The sequence below is a fragment of the Paroedura picta genome, chromosome 2 (assembly GCF_049243985.1).
Source record: "Paroedura picta isolate Pp20150507F chromosome 2, Ppicta_v3.0, whole genome shotgun sequence".
Lineage (NCBI taxonomy): Eukaryota > Metazoa > Chordata > Lepidosauria > Squamata > Gekkonidae > Paroedura > Paroedura picta.
In genome coordinates, this window is record NC_135370.1 from 43,874,642 (window position 1) to 43,894,844 (window position 20,203).

Genomic DNA, 20,203 nt, shown 5'->3' on the forward strand with positions numbered 1-20,203 from the left:
TGAGCATGAACTCCTGTGTTTGTCATTCTGCAAACTAAAACTCAGTTGTTCCAGTGAGCTAGTCTATTACAGTAGTGCATAGACTACAATGGAATGGTTTATGAAGGTGCTTTAGGGCAGGGGTAGTCAACCTGTGGTCCTCCAGATGTTCATGGGCTACAATTTCCATGAGCCTGTGCCAGCATTTGCTGGCAGGGGCTCATGGGAATTGTAGTCCATGAACATCTAGAGGACTACAGGTTGACTACCTCTGCTTTAGGGAATGCGCTCTGGGATTAAACTGCTGTGTATATCTGTTTTCTGCATTCTGTTGTCACAGATTATTTTCTAGTGATTTAATATCTTTTTTTTTAATTGTACCCGCACTTTGCATCATGTCTAATATGCTACCCGTGTTCAGATTTCTGTAATCCTAGTCCTAGTATATTGCTTATTAGGTGTCTCATGTTGATTGTACTGATTTACTTTGTGTAAACCACTTTGATTCTCAGAGAGAAAGGCAGCTTCGCAGGGTGTGTATTATGGCAGCACATCCCCAAATTCTGACCTTTCCACCCACAAATATTCAGGATTTTCCCAAACTGGAGTTGGCAACCTTAAGCATAGAGTATGCAGAAGTAGCTCTCCAAAATTCTTTTAAATAACATATACTTGTTTTACATAGGATATGGAAGTGTAATCTACATCTTTGTGGCTTCTGTGCAGACTCCTGCCATGGAGGCAAGTTTTAAAGCGATATTTTAGATCCCAAGAGTGCTGGGCTGTGGCAGGAGCAAACACTCCTCCCTCAGTTCTACTTTTGCTGCCGATGAGAGAGGATTGTTTAGTAAGCTTAAAGAATATTTAAGCTTTATATCAGATATATAATGAGAGGTAAACAATTTATAATTCTACTATTTGTGAGGACATGCCCCTGTTTAAATCAATAACAAATGTGAAGCGTTTGAGAGAAAGCGAGTCTGTCCTTAATAATAGCTTGATAGAAGGTAGACTGCAATAATATCTCAGTCTAACTACCAAATCACCCCTGGAAATTGAGGGACGGAAGAGTGTTTTGTCTGGAAACACTCAGGGAAATGACCTCAGAATTGATGCCAAGGGTCACTGCCAAGCTTCGATGCTGCTGAACATTGGTGCCAACAGCTGCCAAGTAGTGCTACTGTCACTGCCAAGCGTTGTCGCCAAGTGTGGGGAAATTCAAGGGTTAGGCAATGATCGTCGTCCCCCCCAGCATTGAGCATCAGCTCTGTCCACATTCCCAACATGCATGACAGATTGGGAAAGAAGTCAGACTAGGCTATATACATGTCATTGCCTGCTGCTGCTGTGAGTAAAACTTTGGCAGTTGCTGGCAGAGGATCTGAGACCCTCTGGGTTAAGTTACTGCAGAGCTTGTTTCCCAGTTATTAATTTTGTTTAATATACTCCAAACATATTATACCTTTCCATCTATAAAGGCTCTAACTAAACTTGCATCCATACCTGCATTGGCAGAAAGTGGGATGTATAGACTCAGGAGGGAAGATGGTGTTTATTTTAAATGGTATTACATTAAGCATCCCAGAGCCAACTTTGTTATTTTGGTTGTACAACTAACGATGGTTAGGTATGTTTGTCACTCTGCCCCCCCCCCCCTTGAAATGAAGGGAAGGAAAAAACATTTTATGGCACATAAGACCTACTTGTTAGGTGCCATGGGCATAAGAGCAGTGAACTGCAAGTCAGTAATAGAATCATAGAATCAGAGTTGGAAGGCCATGCAGGCCATCTAGTCCAACCCCCTGCTCAACGCAGGATCAGCCCAAAGCATCCTAAAGCAATATATAAGGTAAAGGTAAAGGTATCCTCTGTGCAAGCACCAGGTCATGTCTGACCCTTGGGGTGACGCCCTCTAGCGTTTTCATGGCAGACTCAATACAGGGTGGTTTGCCAGTGCCTTCCCCAGTCATTACCGTTTACCCCCCAGCAAGCAATATATATAAAGCAATATATATATCCTAATGAACATGTATCAAAGGTTCCTTTGGGACGGGCTGTCATCTGTCATTGATGCCTTCCTATAAGGATCCATCAGCAAACGCCATAGTGGCTGAATGACTCAGATGGGAAAAAAGACAATAGAATGCTTAGAGCAGCCTTTCTCAACAATTTTACTGTTAAGAAACCCCTAAATATTCTGAATCTAGCACCCATGGTATTCCTGAATGCAACAGGCTTGGCCCCTAGTTGCAGTATAAGTCATGAATAACCCAGCTGCAGACACTAGGCCAAAAAGCAACATGTTATATATATAATGAACAACATTATGTACAAATGCATGAAAAACAGCACCCGTTAGGATTGATTATGGCAAACTATAAGTTTCCTGATAAACAAGGGAGAATCATGGTGACATTCCAAAATCCTGGACCTCTCTGTACTTAGTAAGTCACCTAAGATACAGCACAGGCCTTCAGCCTACACTCCTTATTATTATATCTATCTATATACATATAAACACAAATTCACAGGTATACAGAAACACTTTATTTGAGGATGGGGGCCACTTCATTGATCAGGAATTATGAATGGCCAAATGGAGGCTACACCAAGTGCTCTGCATCACTGTTTCCCAAACACAAGAACAATAGGATAAGCTTCCAGAAAATATACAATGGACCCCCCAATGCTGGAGCTGCATATTCTCACGGGATTAAATGGAATTTCTGTTCCTAGAGTCCCTTTATCCTCTATTTTAAGGGGTGTATGGTTGTCTTTGAATGGGCAGGACTGGTTGGTAGATCTGGTTAGAATACCAAAAGATCCAAACTATGTGGAACCTTTACCAATGTTTTGGCCATCAATCTGAACGTTTAATGTGCCCAAGCGTATCATATGTCTGAATATTAAATAGCAGTTTACCCTCAAAGGGAAGACCCCAATGTTTTAGCCCTGATTCTGGGTACCGCAGGGAATGATTGGCCAAGAATGAAGTTGCATTACAATATCTGCTGGCATTGCTGTATTGTGTTGGTTTTTTTTTTTTTGCCTCCTTTACCTAAGCTAGGCTTTCTCAACTAGGCTTTCATTGATGGCCCTATAGGAATCTCTCTGCATTACACATGTGCTCAGAGTTTTTTTCTACAGCCTTCACAGCTGGATTGCTTCAGATAGACATCTGCAGTGGGGTGACCTAGTCAAATGAGCCACATTCGTCTGTCATTATGCCATAAATGTCCACTCCTGGAGAGAGGTTGCTGAGGGTAGAGTAGTACTTCAATCTATTTATCTGCTGTATAAGCCCACACCCTCCTCTTCAGTGAGTGATCTTACTATTCTCCCATGTGGGACTGTGCAGAAGCCACAAAGATTTAAACAAGGTTGCACTTATCTGTAAATGTAGTTCATTGAATGGTCTTCTGTGCAGGCACACATCTCTCCCTCCTTTCCCCACTTATGCTTATGGATTGATACTTACCTTCCTACAGTGGCAGACAGAGAATTGTGGGAGGAGTGCTTACCCCTCTCACATCACATGACTTTTGGGTGGGAAAGTCATATCTATGAGGGATCTCCCAGGATCTAAAAATGTTTTTTTTAAGCTTGCCAGCTTTTCTTTGTTGCAGTCCTGCCAAAGCGCAGTCCTATATGTCAGTGTTCCCCAACCCCTGGTCTGCGGACTGGTACTGGGGTGTGGAGCCCTTGGTACCAGGTCGTGGGGAGGAGGGAGGCGCGGGCACGCCAATGGGCATGCCTCCCTCCTCACCGCAGTGCAGTGAGCGCCGTGTTGCAGGGGGGAGGCACGGGTGCCGGAGCACTGGCAGGCACAAATGCACAGGCACGGCAGTTCCGTGCCTGCGCATTTGCGCCTGCTGGCGCACCGGCACCTGCGCCTCCCTCTCCCCCTCGATCTTCGGGCCTCCTTCTCCCCCCCAAAAAAATGGTTGGGGACCACTGCTATATGTGTTTGCAACATTACTTTAAACATACATGACTCCCTATGGTCAGGGAGAGTAAGGCATCACAGCTGAACATCAAGAGCTATAGTTTTGTGTCCATTAATCTGAAATTAAGTAAAATTGAACTCTTGTCAATCTTGCTTCTGAGTAGATGTTTGTAGAATAACGCTGTTAGACCTTTATCCTTATACTATCACTTATTTGGAATATTAAGAACATTGCATCATTGTAACTTGGAACTAAGGCTCATTGAACTGAATAAACTTGGATAGAATAGGGCTGCAGGTCCCATTGAAACATGCTAATTTTGACTATGCTATTTTACAGGAATTTAGTGTAGTGAAGATTCTTAGCATCAGCAAATAATGGGCCTAACTTAGAGGGGAATCACTATTTTTTTCCCTGTATATTTATGATGAAATATCTGTAGTGAAGATGTGAAAATCAAGGTAGAAAAGTTTCTCTGCACTAAATATTTGAGAAGAAAAGCATCCCCCCTTATATATCTATATGTTTATGTTTTTTAATGTTTATATTAAACTAAATAATCTTACATATAACATGTATAGTTTGTGACGTGTAAAAGGTTTACAGTCTAACATTAAATATGGTAATCCTTTGGAAATGTTGCTCAGAAGATTAAATATTTTCCAGGAGTAGTATATATTTGGGGAAAGGCATTTAGGCTGGGAACCTATTACATTTATTACAAAACATAAGAATAAAAATCTTGTCTGTCTGTCTGTCTGTCTGGATGGATGGATGGATGGATGGATGTATATGTATGTGTGTATATGTATATGTATATGTATATATAAGCTTATAGATATATTAGATTTTATATATAAGATTTCTAGCCCACCTTCCTCCTTGATCTCGGGGCAGGTTACATATAAAATCCTCATAAAACCCCAACCTTAAAAAACCACGCATCTAAAATATACTGAGATAACCTTTTTAAAGGTTAAGGTTTGGGCTTTCAGAATTTAAAACAGAATTTAGGAGGACAAAGTTTGAGTCTAGTTAAACTTTTAAGGCCAACAAACTTTTTAAAGGTGACACTGTACTCAAACTTTGTTCTCCTGCTTCCGATCAACATAGCTACCTACCAGGATTCAGGAGAGAGAGAGATTGTGACAATAGCATATATCGATAATTTTGTTTGTACTGCCGTTTGCAGTGGCACAGTCTTGTTCTAGTGGGTGGCAATATTTATATACACTTTCTTAAAAGGGCCAATAGATCTTTGAGAACAGATAAGCTTTTTGACTATAGTAGAATTATTAATAAAGCATAACTGACTATTGTTTAAGCAGCACACATACTGGAATCAAGACATTGGTGAAGTATTATAACATTTATCTTTCTTTGTTACAGGTAACCTCATGAAATGGTGAAATTAATTTGTACTTTATCAGATCACAGTGACGATGTCAACTACTGTGCCTTCTCCTCTTCCTTCTTGGCTACTTGTTCCTTGGACAAAACTATCCGTCTGTATTTCCTGAGCAATTTTGAACAGCTCCCTTATTCCCCATTAAAAGGCCATACTTATGCAGTTCACTGCTGCTGCTTTTCTCCTTCAGGACATATTTTAGCTTCTTGTTCAACAGACGGCAACACCATTCTGTGGAATACTCAAAATGGACTGAAGCTAGCAGTTCTAGAACATCCTTCAAGAAACCCTGTAAGAATTTGTCGCTTTTCTCCTGATTCCTCGTATTTAGTTTCAGGAGCAGCTGATGGCAGTGTAATTCTTTGGAACGTTCAGTCTTTGAAAGTCTATCGGTGAGTATCTTGCCTTCCTATAGCTGGAAAGATTACAACATTCCTGGGCAAGCTGCTGGACTGGAGTGGGGGGTAGGCAAGGACATGGCAGGTGCTGGTGGCATATGTGACATGATGTCACTTTCAGGGGAAAAACAGAAGTGCCATCACGTTGATTTGGGGGCACCGACAATTCTTAGAGCAGTGGTTCTTAACCTGGGGGTCAGGACCCCTTTGGGGGGTCGAACAACCCTTTCACAGGGTTCGCGGCAGGGCAAGCAGCTTGGCCGGGGGGGGGGCGCCATCAATACAACAGCCTTGTGGGGTAGATCGAGATAGAGCGTTCATATGTCTGGAGCAACAGAAAAGAGCGAGATCGGTATGGTGGGACAAGGGGCAGAACTGAACTGAGAAACCCCAGAAAAAAACCAATTTATATACAATCATGAACAATGGTTCTTCACACCATTGGTCAGTTTCAATTTAATTTTTGTAAAAGAATTGCATAATTTTGTGGTTGGGGGTCACCGCAACATGAGGAACTGTATTAAAGGGTCGCGGCATTAGGAAGGTTAAGAACCACAGTCTTAGAGTAATGTGACCCTGCTTTTGGATCTTCCTCAAAAGTGACTTTTTTTTCTCTCCTACAACTGCTCCAAGCAATGCTTGTCAGCAGGAGATCTGGGTGGGAGGCCTGGCTGCCCTACTTGAAATTGATAAGACACAAATATTCTTTACGGTGTTTATTACAGTGGTACAAGCATTAAACCTTTTATCTTAGAAAGAAACCTTTATGAACATAAGAAGCTGCTATATATTGAGTCATATCTTAACCCAACTACCTCAGTTGTCTGCCTTGCCAGTTTTTCAGGGTCTTTCCAGGGCCTTAGGCTGAGAAAAGCATTTCCTAGTACCTGCTACTTTAAATGAAAATACTAGATACATTCAGATAGAAGAATTTGTGGGAAAATAGTATGGGATTGGTATGATATGAAACTATTTTACATAACATTCTCAGGGTACTGAGCTTGCAAAGTTCAAATTCCTTTATTCTTGTCTTTCAGATCTGGGAGTGTTAAGGATGGCTCTTTAGTGGCCTGTGCATTTGCTCCTAATGGGAGCTTCTTTGTGACGGGATCATCATGTGGAGATTTAACTGTCTGGGATGACAAAATGAGGTGCTTGTATAATGAAAAAGCACATGATCTTGGAGTCACCTGCTGTGACTTTTCTTCACAGGTGGTTTCAGGTTAGTTAACTTGCTATTTAAATAATTCCTTTAAATATTTTTTTTCATCTTATGTTCTATATATCTTATTCATAGTCTTTTTGCCATCAGATCCATGAACAGAAGCAGACTGTTCCTGATGTTTCAGAGTGCTTTCCTTTCTCTGCTGTTGCCCTTGCCCTGGTTGTGATTATGGAGAAGGTGTCTCAGAAAGTATCTTGATGATTGGCACATCTGTAAAAGAAGGCTGCTAATACTCTGCGAAGGAAGCCCAAGTTGTGTGATAGGGAGAATTATGCTAAGAAGTATGCCATTTTTCTCATTGTACTTGAAGATTGTCTAGCTTTTGAAAAAAGAGCAAAACCATGAGACCAAATATATTTTAAAATAATGTTTTAAATTCTGCATTGATGCGTACAGCCTATTTATAGCTACGGTTCCCATAGCTTAGATTTTACAATAAGAGTAATGACTCCCATAAGACAGGTGTTTTGACACTAGGAATCCATCCCACACCGTTTTTTCTCTTAGAACACATTATGCAAGTAAATATATACCCTCAATGTACATGCTTTATTGAGCAATCAATATTTGTGTTATGTAGAATCTTGAATCTTGGGGAAGGAAAGGGTGGAGAAGAACAATGGGAACCAAGAGAGCAGTATTTTAAAGGAAAGTAACCAGAAGCCACTAGTGAAAGTCTTGCATTGTTACCAAATAAAGAAGCATCCCTTAACTGCTGGAATCTTTTGCAGATTAAAACATTGTGAGTTTTAATAGCATGATGATTCATGAGGGCTAGACACTTGGGCAGTGTCTCAAAAATATGTCTTATTCCTATATTTTTGGGCAGCTCATAACAGTGAAAATGTGTGAAGGCCTGTATTAGGGAATTGTATCTGTTTCAAACTTGATTTTTCAATTCCTTTGGTGCGTTTGTCTTCCTCGGTCTCTTCTGGTTTGAACCTTAGTTCAGTTGTGACTAATAATTTGAATGTGGGGCACTTGGCTATCTATGGCTGGTTAAAATGTATCAAACCAGGATACGAGGCTGCAATTCGTTCTTGGTTCAACTGCAGCCTTAAGGATGGTTTGATATTATGTTGGACACAGGTATCCTAGCTTATTCCTGGCACCATCTTCGCTAAAGTGTAAGTCAAGATATTGCTCAAGTGAATGTAGGGGAGGCACGGGAAAGCAAAAATAAGAAAAACGTGGTATTAAAAACCAACCAAGATTTGATTGGTTTTCTGTGGACCAAATCCTGTTTTACAGATAGAGTTTCCAGCTCCAGGTTGGGCAATGCCTGGAGATTTTGCGCCTGTGGAGGGCAGAGTTTGGGAGAGGAAGGACTTCAGTAGAGAATAATACTCCACCTCCAAAATCGCCATTTTCTCCAAGTTCCTGTTGCCTGGAGATCAGTTGTAATCCCAGCTTTCCAGCTACCACCTGGAGGTTGGCAAGCATATTTACAGACTAATGCTCATTTGAAATATGCTTTTGCATTGTGTCTGAACTAAGGCATAGTTTTCCATTATATCTGAACAGCAAATAATGATTTGCACTTCCACTCCATGGATTGATGTTGGTTTGCATTTCTGCTTTGCACGTTCTCTCCAGTTCATTATTTGCCCATTTGAATACAGTAGCAAAGTGGGATAAGAAATGCAGGACTTGTTCAGTAATTTCAATCTGTTGTTTGGTGTGATGGCATTCCAGCATCTGAACTAATGACACAGTATAGGCAGACATTTTGTATAAGCATTGACAGTTGTTTTGCTTTTATCCCCCAAATATTACTACCTGAACAAAGGCTATGCCTCCTCCTGATTGGAAAGGCTCTTGTATGCCTCAGGACCTTAAATGCCTAAGGCTTCAACGTCCCTAGCTAGATGTAAATGGATAGATCTAAATTTCTTCCAGCAACGTTAGAATGCCCTCAGCTATGTCAAATGAAGTGGGCGGGGATTCACTTGCCTCCTGAAAGATTGTTGAGTATTACACATCTGTGGACACATTGTAAATTATACCTCCATGCTCTTGCTCCTTTTTGAGGAATCTGGAAGGCAATACTTATATTACATAGTGATAGAATGGTTTCTTGCTCCGATAGTAGTCAGCTAGGCTGTCTAGGCCAAACTGAACACAGGACGCAAACAAATTCCTTCTACACAAGTTTCACCAATTGTAACTACTTTGATGTGTGATACAATCTGTAAACTGGGTCACAGTGAAGCACCTTCCTTTGTAGAATAACTAATCTAATTAGTGAAGTCTATTGTTTTGTTGTATCAATGCGCCAATCTCTGTGTGCTAACCACATCATTTGATACCTCTTCAGTACTCATAAAAGATGACCAAAGTCTTCATCAATTTTGTGTGGGGATGACTATTCGGACATGCTGGGGACTCTCCAATCATGGAGAAGTGTCTGTAACTTTAGGGGGGAAATACCGTATTTGCCGGTGTATAAGACGACTGGGCGTATAAAACGACCCCCCAACATTTCCACTCAAAATATAGAGTTTGTTACATTACATTACAGTACTATGGGCCACTATGGGCAGCTATGTCTATCCCAACTGACTGTCTATCCCAACTATCCCAAGTGCACCCGGCGTATAGGACGACCCCCCCACTTGGAGGCATGTTTTTCAGGGGGGGGGGAATAGTCTTATACACCAGCAAATACTGTAATTGTTTAATGGACACCACTGGTTAAAGCTTATGTTTTTAAAAACAATTTCATTAAAAGAAATTTGGAACTGAGAATATTTGCGACATATACCAGTTACTAATTTCATAAATGTAATGATTAACACAGTCTAAAAGACCCTTGTAGAGATATAGAATCTATCAAGTGAAAGTTAAATAAAAATCAAATGTGCTTTTAATTTTTTTAATGGATTCAGGTATAGTTGGGTAATATAACACATCTGTTTCTAGGAAGCATATGTGTTAATTGTTTTAAAATACTATTTGCTGGGATATTGTAAATCATTCACGTTGCTTATTTCAGTAAGTAATTGATTTAGGCATTTCTCCTATAGATTTGAATGTATTAATGGTCCCTTCTTCTTTCAGTAACAGTCCCCTGGTAGATCCCCATTTTCTGTTGATACAGAATTAATGTTGCTATTTTTTAGTCATCTTTGGGGGGGGGTGCATACAATTATTATAGTTTTCCTTGTTTGAGTCTGACAGTGATGCACTTGCTTTAGATGTTTCCTTCTCTTTTGGGAAAGCTACAGAAAGCTATTCTTTTTCCATCCTGCCAATTACATCAAATCATCTCCTTTCCCTCTGGTTGTGTACTAATTGGGTTCTTAGAATCAAATGTTTTCCATCAATAACTTGGTTCCCCACCTTCCTATGTAGCAATTGTTAGAGGATAACTTGGAAAATTGTGTTTTATTTATTGACAACAATCATTCTCTTTAAAAATGTCATGATAGAGGAAATGGTGGGTTGCATGTAATTTCCATGAGGATAAAAAACACTATGCTGGAATAGAGGCAGTCACACACTGATTTAAACTCTAACAAGATGTATTTATTATTTCATTTCTCTAAGACATTTATATACCACCTTTTAGCTGGTTTATCATTTATTTAGTACATTTTGTACCATGGAGTTCAAGGCAGTGTACCATCTCCTCTTCTCCATTTTATCTTGACAAACAGTCCTTTGAGCTGTATTAAATTAAGAAAGAATTCACCCAAGGACACCAATCAAGCTTCATCATGGTATAATGGTACTCTCCTAGATTTGAGGTATCTTGGATTTCAGTTTGATACTCTGACCAATATACCATGCTGGCCCTTTAATTTCTGAGAATTTTGGAATTCATTGTGAAGCTAATGGTGTTGTACAGCAATGGGTGGCATATGGGAGGAACTCTGCCCCCCAAATGTTCACAGCCAGAGTAGTTCAGCAGTGGAATCAATTATCTAAGGAGGTGGTGAGCAGATACTTATCCTGGATTGTTTAGGCTGACCCTGCATTGAGCAGGCGGTTGAACTAGATGGTCTGTATGGCCGCTTCCAACTCTTAAAATATGCTGAGCCTATGGGATTATATGAGATGATCACCAATACTTTAAATTGTACATGGCATGACATTTTTTTCTTTACATATAGTGTAAGGTGACCAGATTTTAACATGGTAAAGCGGGACACCATTGACCGGGGGGGGGGGGGGTTCTTGAATAAAAATTTGTTCTATATGAAGCAACAAAAAGTTTCATAGAACACATAGAATGCAAAAATAGTATTGTAATATATATATATATATAATTTCAACATTACAATTTGCCAGGTACCCCCAGATGTCCCTCCAAAAGTGGGACAATCTGGTCACCTTAATATAGTGGCTTGTATTTTCACATATTTTAAAGAACTGTTAATTTTGTTCAATTTATTGAATGAGATGTTAATGAAAGATAAGAAACCATGTTTTGTTGTATTCTTGATGCATTTCAAAATACATTTTTAATCAGGTAATAAGCAAGAATTCCAGATGGCTTCTTCTGGGCAGGATAATGTAATCAAGATATGGATTGTTTCATCTGCTGATCCCATATGTAAGTATAATAAAACAAACCGGCCCAAAACCCATGCCCACAACACTACTAATCTTCATGTTGCTGTACTTCTTAGCTATTGGCTTGAGTTGAAAGCAACCTTTTAAAATTTTCTTTTGTCAAGGGAAAAGCACCATAAGCTTCATGCAATCTGGCCTGTTCTAGGAGGATCAGGCCTGCCTCAGCTTTGGGTTGCCATGCCAACTGCATGTTGGGCGGAGTTAGAATACAAAAATGGCACACATGTATGTTGCTCATATTGCTTTTCCAGTCTTTTCCAGAGCTTTTCAGAGTTCTTTGGGGTTAATGGGGACCAGGATAGAAGAACCTTTCTTAAAATGCTTTTGTTTATCAATATTGAAATTAGAAGACAAGATAAAGAGTACTACATATTTGTCTTGTATTCAGTATTGTAAAACTATCAATTTATTCAAAATGTTTAAAATTACATTCATTCACAGTGTTTATAATTACATTTAAGTTTTTGTTCTATCTACAGGCATGGAATTAAGATGTAAACATATACTGAGTGGACATACTGCTCCAGTTCTATCTTGTGCTTTTTCCTGTGATGGGCAAACACTTATATCTGGGTAAGTCTACAGCTTTATTTATGTGGTTTAATTTTTACAGTTCTGTTTACTTAGCCGTATAGTGTCCTCTTTTTTGTAATGAAAAGACGCTGCTAAGATTTAAATTCATTCTAAATTTTGATTTATGTTATGGTATCATGAAAGGTGATCTGCAGGGTCTGAATAATAGCTGTTCTTATTAGTATGGGAATTTCTTTGGAATTCTTGAGGTAAGTTGTTTGCATAACTTTGGAGTGCTCAGCTTTTTGTAGTGTTCATTGCAGCTTGAGGGAATGGCATGAAGGGAAAGAAAGTGAGTCAGGTCCAGGGAACCACAATCTGACTTGACAAAAAATTAATGTACAGTTTTGTCCTCAATGTGTAATGGACCTATTGAAGGGTATATCAACTATATCTTATACATGTGAAAATTACACACCTTCTCAAGAGCTAAGTTTCCTGTGTATGTTGCATGGAAGGAAACATATGGGAAGTCTTGAGTTGGCTAGTTTATGAAAGCACTCATGTCTACACATGAGAGGATATATCTGTCTGAAATGTTCACATATGAAAGGTTACAAGAGACAGCTCATGACCGCAGTTTTTCTATCAGGTTTTCTGTCAAAACCATAAAGTATTAATGTTTAGAACAATTTGTCTCTTTTATAGATCTTTCCACCTGTTTTTCATTCTATTGAATTTTCAAAGCAGACTAGACTTCATATGTTACTGTGAAATGAATAAATATTTGATGCTGATCGCTGGATTATTGTATAACAGTGGTGCACTAAGAGTTGATATAATCAGAATATTTTATTCAGTTGAAACTGTTAAAAGCTATATACAGAACCATTAGGAATGGGCACAAAGAAAGAAAACCCAGTTTGGGTATGAGATGTGTTCCAAATCTGAACCCAGCCACTCTGGCAAACCAAACCACTTCAGGAAGTTTGGGATGTGGTGGGGTTCCCCTTGGGGTCCTAGAGACCCCCAAACCACAGGACATCTACAGCTGATTCTCCTCTGCCTTCCCACCAACTTTGGTGAAGGTTGGGCTGGGGGGGTGGTCTGAGTTAGGAACCTCCAAAACAGGTGCCCCAGAAAGTGCTTTGGGGGGGAGATGTCACATGTAGATTCAAGAGTATATAGAATCGGCCATGTGTAAGCTAGAGGAATCAAACTTGTGGTGGAACTCTCTTGGATCCCTCTCCCCACATACTTTGTCATATTTCTTTCTGTGCCATTTTTAAACATTTATGTACCATTTATTTTTGTTAGATCTGTGGACAAAACAGTTATTGTTTTTGAAACTGTAAGTATTTAACCATTTAAGACTTGAATCTTATTTAGCCAGCTTTTCAACAGATTTAGGCAATCAGAGCTGTTTCATTATTTGTAGTATGCAGAGTAGTATCGTCCTATCATGGTTTTGTTGCAGTAAGACAGTGATATAACTTTTCCTGCCAAAATAGAGAGATAGGATTCAGCTTTATCATTGTGAATTTTGAGGTTAAAAAGCTGTTACAACAGAGTTACCTCAGGTATGTCCATAGCTCTCAATCATGTTCTATATTTTATAGTCAATATAATGAATGTTGCTGGTGTATAATGTGATATAGACTTTGATATTCATCAATATGTGATTAGTAGTGCAGGCTGTTACGGGCGGGAATGGCCGCTTCGGTGGCTGAATCGCCCAACCCTGGTCGTATCATGTAGTAGCCCAAAAAGATGAGTTACAGTCCTCTTTTTGTTTCTCATCAATATGTTTAGCATAAGTGGATTAAGAATCTGTTTTCCCCAGTCTGTTATATAGGCAATTGCCTAAAGCTAAAAATTATAAACCTCTGCAAAAAAATAATTTTTTCAGTATGTCTGCCCACTGAAAGATCAATTTTCCTGTCTAATGGATTTAGACAGGTGCATGGAATACGGCCATCAATAACTATTAGCTGTGATGGTTAAATTATTTATTTACTTAGATAATTCATTTGCTTTCTCTACAGAGAGTTGCTAGAGGCATCTTACAACTAATAAGATAATAAAACACATCCATTAAAACGCAACCATTAAAGGAAAAAGGCAATAAAACACCTCTGCTGAACAATAGACTGACACTGTTAAACAAACATTTTTTTAAAAAGCCGGCCATTTTTTAATACAAGCCAGAGCACAGTTACAACACTGAACAACCTAAAATGGCATGGAAAAAATGATCTTCAGGTCATGAGCAGATCATAAAACATTAGAAAGAAAAACCTCCTTAGTTAAAAACCTGGGTTAAAAGCATCTAAAAGAAATGAAGGTTGGTGCCAGGTGAACCTCATGGGGTGAAGTTTCTAAAAAAAACAAACCAGAAAGCCAGTTTGGTGTAGAGAGCCAGTTTGGTGTAGTGTTTAGGAGTGCGGACTTCTGATCTGGCATGCCGGGTACAATTCTGCACTCCCCCACATTCAGCCAGCAGGGTGACCTTGGGCTTGCCACAGCGGTGATAAAACTGTTCTGACTGAGCAGTGATATCAGGGCTCTCTCAGCCTCACCCACCTCTCTGGCTGTCTGTTGTGGGGAGAGGAAAGGTAAGGCGAATGTAAGCCGCTTTGAGCCTCCTTCGGGTACAGATAAGCGGCATATAAGAACCAACTATTATTATTATTATTATTATTATTATTATTATTATTATTATTACTACTACTACTACTACTAGCTTCAAAGCTCGTTCCTAAGAATGGGCCTTGAAAGGGCCCCCCTCCCCTGGCCCCTAGACTGGCAGCTTAAGGTGGCCTTGGGCCGCAGCTCGCAGCCATATCAAGTGGGGCGGGTGGGGCTGAGCAGCTCGTTAGCAGCTCCTTAGCAGTCAGCTAGTCAGCTCCTTAGCAGTCCTTAACGAGCAGTCAGCAGGCCAGGAGGCCCTCGTTAGGAGGCCCTCCACCATGACCCTTTGCCCAGGACCCTTTCCCCATCTGCTGCTGGCTCCGGGCACTGAGGCGTCTGAGAGCAAAAAGGCTAGAGTCCAGGGATGGAGGGCAGGAGCTGCAGGGACAGGGCAGATCAGGGCAAAGCTGGCTGCACCCTGATTGGCCCTATTCCAACTTGGACAGCCGGACACGTCCCACCCCTTAGGCTGTTTCATAAATATATAGAGGAACTACAATGGATAAGGATTAAGACAGTATATCTCTGATTACTATTTGCTGGGGGGCAAGAGATATTTGCCAGGTCTCTTGGCAATCCATCCCATTGTCGTCTGGCCCCTCAAAGACTGGGAGGAAAGGAAGGTGTGCAACTGGCATTCAAGATCACTTCTAACGAAAAGCAGAAATGAAAGGATTTATGTTTTAACCATAGTGCTTTGTCATATTCCAGAGGGTGGCCTCCAGTGTCATGGCAACACTTGTGGTTTTTCAGCAAAAGTGATGACTCCAGCATGCCTGTCCTTAAATCCTGGCATCCTTAGATCTGGGAGTCCTAGTATCTTTTGGCAATTTTTTTTGGACATAGAAGTCCCTCATAAACTTAGACTCAAAACCTGTGGGCACTTTTGAAATTTTGATACAACATGATGGGCGTAGCCACAAAGCTGCTGGTACAGGAGGTGGAGCCAGCCATACAATGGGTAGTGCAGCCTACCTTCAGTCACACAGTGAAGAGCCTTGTGATGGGGTGGCAGCTGTTGCTGCAGTAACAACCTTTTAAAAAAATCTGCACAGCCAATCAAATTTACAGTAGATAATCAGAAGCCCTGCCTGGTCCTGCCCACTTCTTAAAAAGCACTTGGTGGGCACCAGGAAAGGAGTCAGCAGACACCATAATGCCCATAAACATAACACTGGAGACCCCTGCCTTAAACTGTGCTGGAATCCAGATTGCCTTAAACTGTACTGGAGTGGGTAGGGGAGGTTGGTTGTCCTTAATCATTAAAAATAATCCCCCCCACACACACATGCACATGTGGTTTCCCCTCCACATCACATATAATTTTGCCCTTAAAGACTTTAAAAAAGATTGTGACCCAGGTTTTATGGTCTGAAGTGATTTACACTATTTATTCAAAGGCAAAAGTAGTTTGTTTTCATGTTTCTGTTATGTCCAATGTGTGGGCATAACGTTTTTAATGGAGGCATATTACATCCAGCGTTGTCTTCCTTCTATGCAAATGTTGAAAATCTGAAGCTGGCACCAAAGTGGATATTTTTTTTATTAGGAATTCTTGTCAATTAAATGTTTCAAAAATTCTGCTTAAAGAAGCTTTTTTGCCCCCATTAATGAGATAGTCCTGTTACATTACCTTAGTCATACAGTATACAAAAATATGCTTGGGAAGAGTAGCATCTAGTGGCCAAGTACACTAAGCACAGGATTTTTGTAACATAAAAAAAACACTACTGATGAATTGTCAGTCTTTGTTACCACTTAAATTTTTGAGAGTTGCTTCATCAGCAGGATTTTTTAAAAGTATTTAAAATATTAACCAGTTGTTGAAGCATTCCATCCGAAATATTCCATGCTTCAGTGCTACAACTGTAAGATACATTTTATTCCTGGAAGCAATTTTGTTATATGTTGGTTTTTTTCCTGCAGCTAATCTATTTGCGCTTTTAGAAAATTTGTTTAAATGCTTCTTGGTTACAAATGCTCTTTAGACTAAAGCTTCCAGTAAAAAAAAAATTGATCATTGGTTATAACTGACCTTTTCCTAGCCCTAACACATTTTTTTATTGTCATTGGCAGAACACTGGGAACATCCTACATACTTTGACTCAACATACCAGGTGTGATATTAGCATATTTCCCCCCATAATAGTAGCTACTGGGAGCTTTTCATCTGTAATATCTATCAACTTGTTTTTATTTCTAGGTATGTTACAACTTGTGCCTTTGCACCAGATATTCCATTATTTGCCACAGGTTCTATGGATAAATGTGTGAACATTTGGCAGTTTGAACCTAAACAACTTTTCCCAGGTTAGTGCAGAACGGTATTTGCCTCATGTCTTCAAATATTCATTGCTTGTTAACTTATTAACCTAATATGACTCACTCTCTGTTATGCACACATGTGCACACACAGATGAAGCCACTAAATCAGTCCATTTCTTATTCTGAAAATCTGCTATGCCTTTCCAAGGCTTCTGGTAGGTCTTTCCCAGGATACTGTAGTTCTGCATTCAAACAACAACAAAAATGTGGTTTGCCTTTTCGTAAGTGCATAATATGAGCCTCTTGTGGCACAGAGTGGTAAGGCAGCAGACGTTCTGTCTGAAGCTCTGCCCATGAGGCTGGGAGTTCAATCCCAGCAGCCAGCTCAAGGTTGACTCAGCCTTCCATCCTTCAGGTCGGTAAAATGAGTACCCAGCTTGCTGGGGGGTAAACGGTAATGACTGGGGAAGGCACTGGCAAACCACCCCATATTGAGTCTGCCATGAAAACGCTAGAGGGCATCAGCCCAAGGGTCAGACATGACCCGGTGCTTGCACAGGGGATTCCTTTACCTAAGTGTATAATAAGTCAAGTAATTGTATGTTGACTAGCCCTTTTTGAAGCTTGCTGTGAACAAATGTATTTATTTATTGAACACATTTGTACATTGTTGTTCACTAGAAGTTCATGCTAGTTTCTTGACCTTTTGCCAAGTATAGAAACAGATTACAAAATCCATTTCAATTTTTAAAAGCCAAGCCAACCACAAAGTCTGCAGAAAATGGAAAATATCAACAAAAGGCCTTCTGAAATATGAGCTTTCCTGTAAGATTACTTGCTGATCAATTCCACCAATAGAAAATCCTTAATGCAGTCTAGGGTCAGTCTCTCTGAGGAGAATATGCAGTGGAGAGCAGCAGTCACAAACTTTTATTAGGAATATATTGTATCAAAAGAAACCTTCAGAATTTGGGGATTTATTTTACTATTATTAATACAGTACAAATGGGGACCTGTAAGAATTGGTAGAGGATGCAAAATCCTACTTCCTCAGATCAGCCCCCCTCCATGTCCATTCCTCTCTCTTTCTCTCTCTTCCCCTTCCCTTTCTTCTCTTCACAGCTTGCTTTGGCTCCTGCTTCTCTGTTCTTCTTCCACCTTCTGCATATCAGTTCCTTTATTTTTTCTCAGTCCTTCTCTGATCCCCCCTTGCCCCTTATGGCCCCTCCCCCTTCACTCTGCTCTCCTGAGACATCAGGTGGTGGTCAGGCTGACTGGTAACAAAATGAGATTCTCTCAGATTTGCAGAAGCCTCTTCTGCAGCCATGAGAAGGCCTGTGTAGAGTTTTTGGTATGGAGTGGGATCCTTAGCTAGATACATAGAAATGTTCTTCATATATCCAAAATGTTTAATTTTCTTTTGATTTCTTTTTGTTATTTACTCAGAAACTACACCTAAAGAGAGGCCAAACACGTCCATTGAAAACTGGTCAGAGGATGAAGTTTCAATTTGGCTATGTAAACATGGCTTAAAAGCCTTAGTTGAGATTTTCCAAAAGAATAACATTGATGGTAAAGAACTGCTGAGTCTCACAAAAGAAAGTTTGGCTGATGAATTAAAGATTGGTAAGATTGTTCAAAGGAAGTTTTTGACATTTTAATTTTGTTCATACAATATATCTTGCTATACTTTAGCTACTGTTCTTATAAACAAAGTTTAGATGTCGTAGAGACAATAAATAAATACAACAATTTGAGGATGTAGTTGTCATTATCTAAGCTAAAAACCTTAAGTCTCAGGCTACTTGAATTCACAGCATGGTGATCAGGTTGGTGGGCTTCTCAGTTTTTGAAGGAATTGATGCATTTTTAGAGCAAGTTACCTTGCTCATTAGAGCCTCTTGTGGCGCAGAGTGGTAAGGCAACCGTCTGAAAGCTTTGCCCATAAGGCTGGGAGTTCAATCCCAGCATCCGGCTCAAGGTTGACTCAGCCTTCCATCCTTCCGAGGTCGGTAAAATGAGTACCCAGCTTGCTGGGGGGTAAACGGTCATGACTGGGGAAGGCACTGGCAAACCACCCCGTATTGAGTCTGCCATGAAAACGCTAGAGGGCGTCACCCCAAGGGTCAGACATGACTCGGTGCTTGCACAGGGGATACCTTTACCTTTTTACCTTGCTCATTCTCCAGTCTCTCTATTCTTTAATTGTAACGTGTTGACCTCAAAAAGTCTATATAGGATATTACATATAGGGATGAAATTCTTCCTTTGCCAGCCTGAAAGAACTGGTAGGGAATGGGTCAGTGGTCTGGAGGCAAAAGATCTTGCCCTTCTAGGTTGATTGGTGGGTCAACTATTGGAGGAAAAGGGTGATATTTGCTTGATAGTGAAGAAACGTTCCCTTGTGAACATTCAGTGATTTTGTCGGAGCCATTTCACCCATTACACTGGCACAAACTATATTTCTTACTAGAGTGTTCATTCAATAGTGTGATGGCAAAACATTTTTATTATAAATTTTTATTTTAAGAGAACAAAAGAAGAAATAAAAATACGGCTTAGAATAAAACGTGCATTATAGTATTGATAGTTACATTCTCCATTTACACCCATTCTTCTAATTGCTTAATAACAATTCTTTCAATTCCAGTAAAATCTGAATTTAAATTATTCTGCCTTTCCTCATACATGATCTATCCCAATTTTTAAAAAATACTTAAAGACGATTTTAAAAATTCTGATATGAACTCAATTTAAGATATTCGGCCTTTTCTCATACATCATATTTCCAAATAAAAATATTTAACTGTCAATTTTAATACCAAATTTTGTGCATCTGATCTTTTTCCTGAGAAGAGACGCCTCCTCTTCCATTTAAACTCCTCAAAATGGGAGACTTCATGCCCCAAAATTTTGCAGGACCTTTGGTGCAGAAGTGCAATTGGTTGGGAAAGGGGGACCACTTTCCCCCCTTCCCCTTTGTTCTTTGTTTTTTTGTTTATATACCGTCCTCCCCAGAGGCTCAGAGCGGTTTATAGACAATCCTTTCCAATCCTTAGGTATACAATTCCAAAATAATACACAAAAGCCTTAATCTTCTAAAAGGAAAATCATACCCATTTTAAACAAGGAAGAAGAATGCTGAGATGACAAAACATTCTTTATCACATTGACATATTGTTTTAGGTGAAAACCAGAC

At 39.9% G+C, this 20,203-nt stretch overlaps 1 protein-coding gene across 3 annotated transcripts in view; it reads left to right on the forward strand.

Moving 5' to 3' along the window:
• Positions 1–20,203, forward strand: part of WDSUB1 (WD repeat, sterile alpha motif and U-box domain containing 1) — a 30,429-nt gene that overhangs the window by 952 nt on the left and 9,274 nt on the right. For all 3 annotated transcript variants that reach the window (XM_077319979.1, XM_077319976.1, XM_077319978.1), the window contains exons 2-9: positions 5,316–5,726; positions 6,770–6,954; positions 11,432–11,515; positions 12,015–12,108; positions 13,366–13,399; positions 16,816–16,856; positions 16,943–17,049; positions 18,451–18,630. In XM_077319979.1, the coding sequence (XP_077176094.1) occupies positions 5,329–5,726; positions 6,770–6,954; positions 11,432–11,515; positions 12,015–12,108; positions 13,366–13,399; positions 16,816–16,856; positions 16,943–17,049; positions 18,451–18,630 (1,123 nt within the window). In that variant the 5' untranslated portion in view covers positions 5,316–5,328. The remainder of the gene's footprint in view (positions 1–5,315; positions 5,727–6,769; positions 6,955–11,431; positions 11,516–12,014; positions 12,109–13,365; positions 13,400–16,815; positions 16,857–16,942; positions 17,050–18,450; positions 18,631–20,203) is intronic.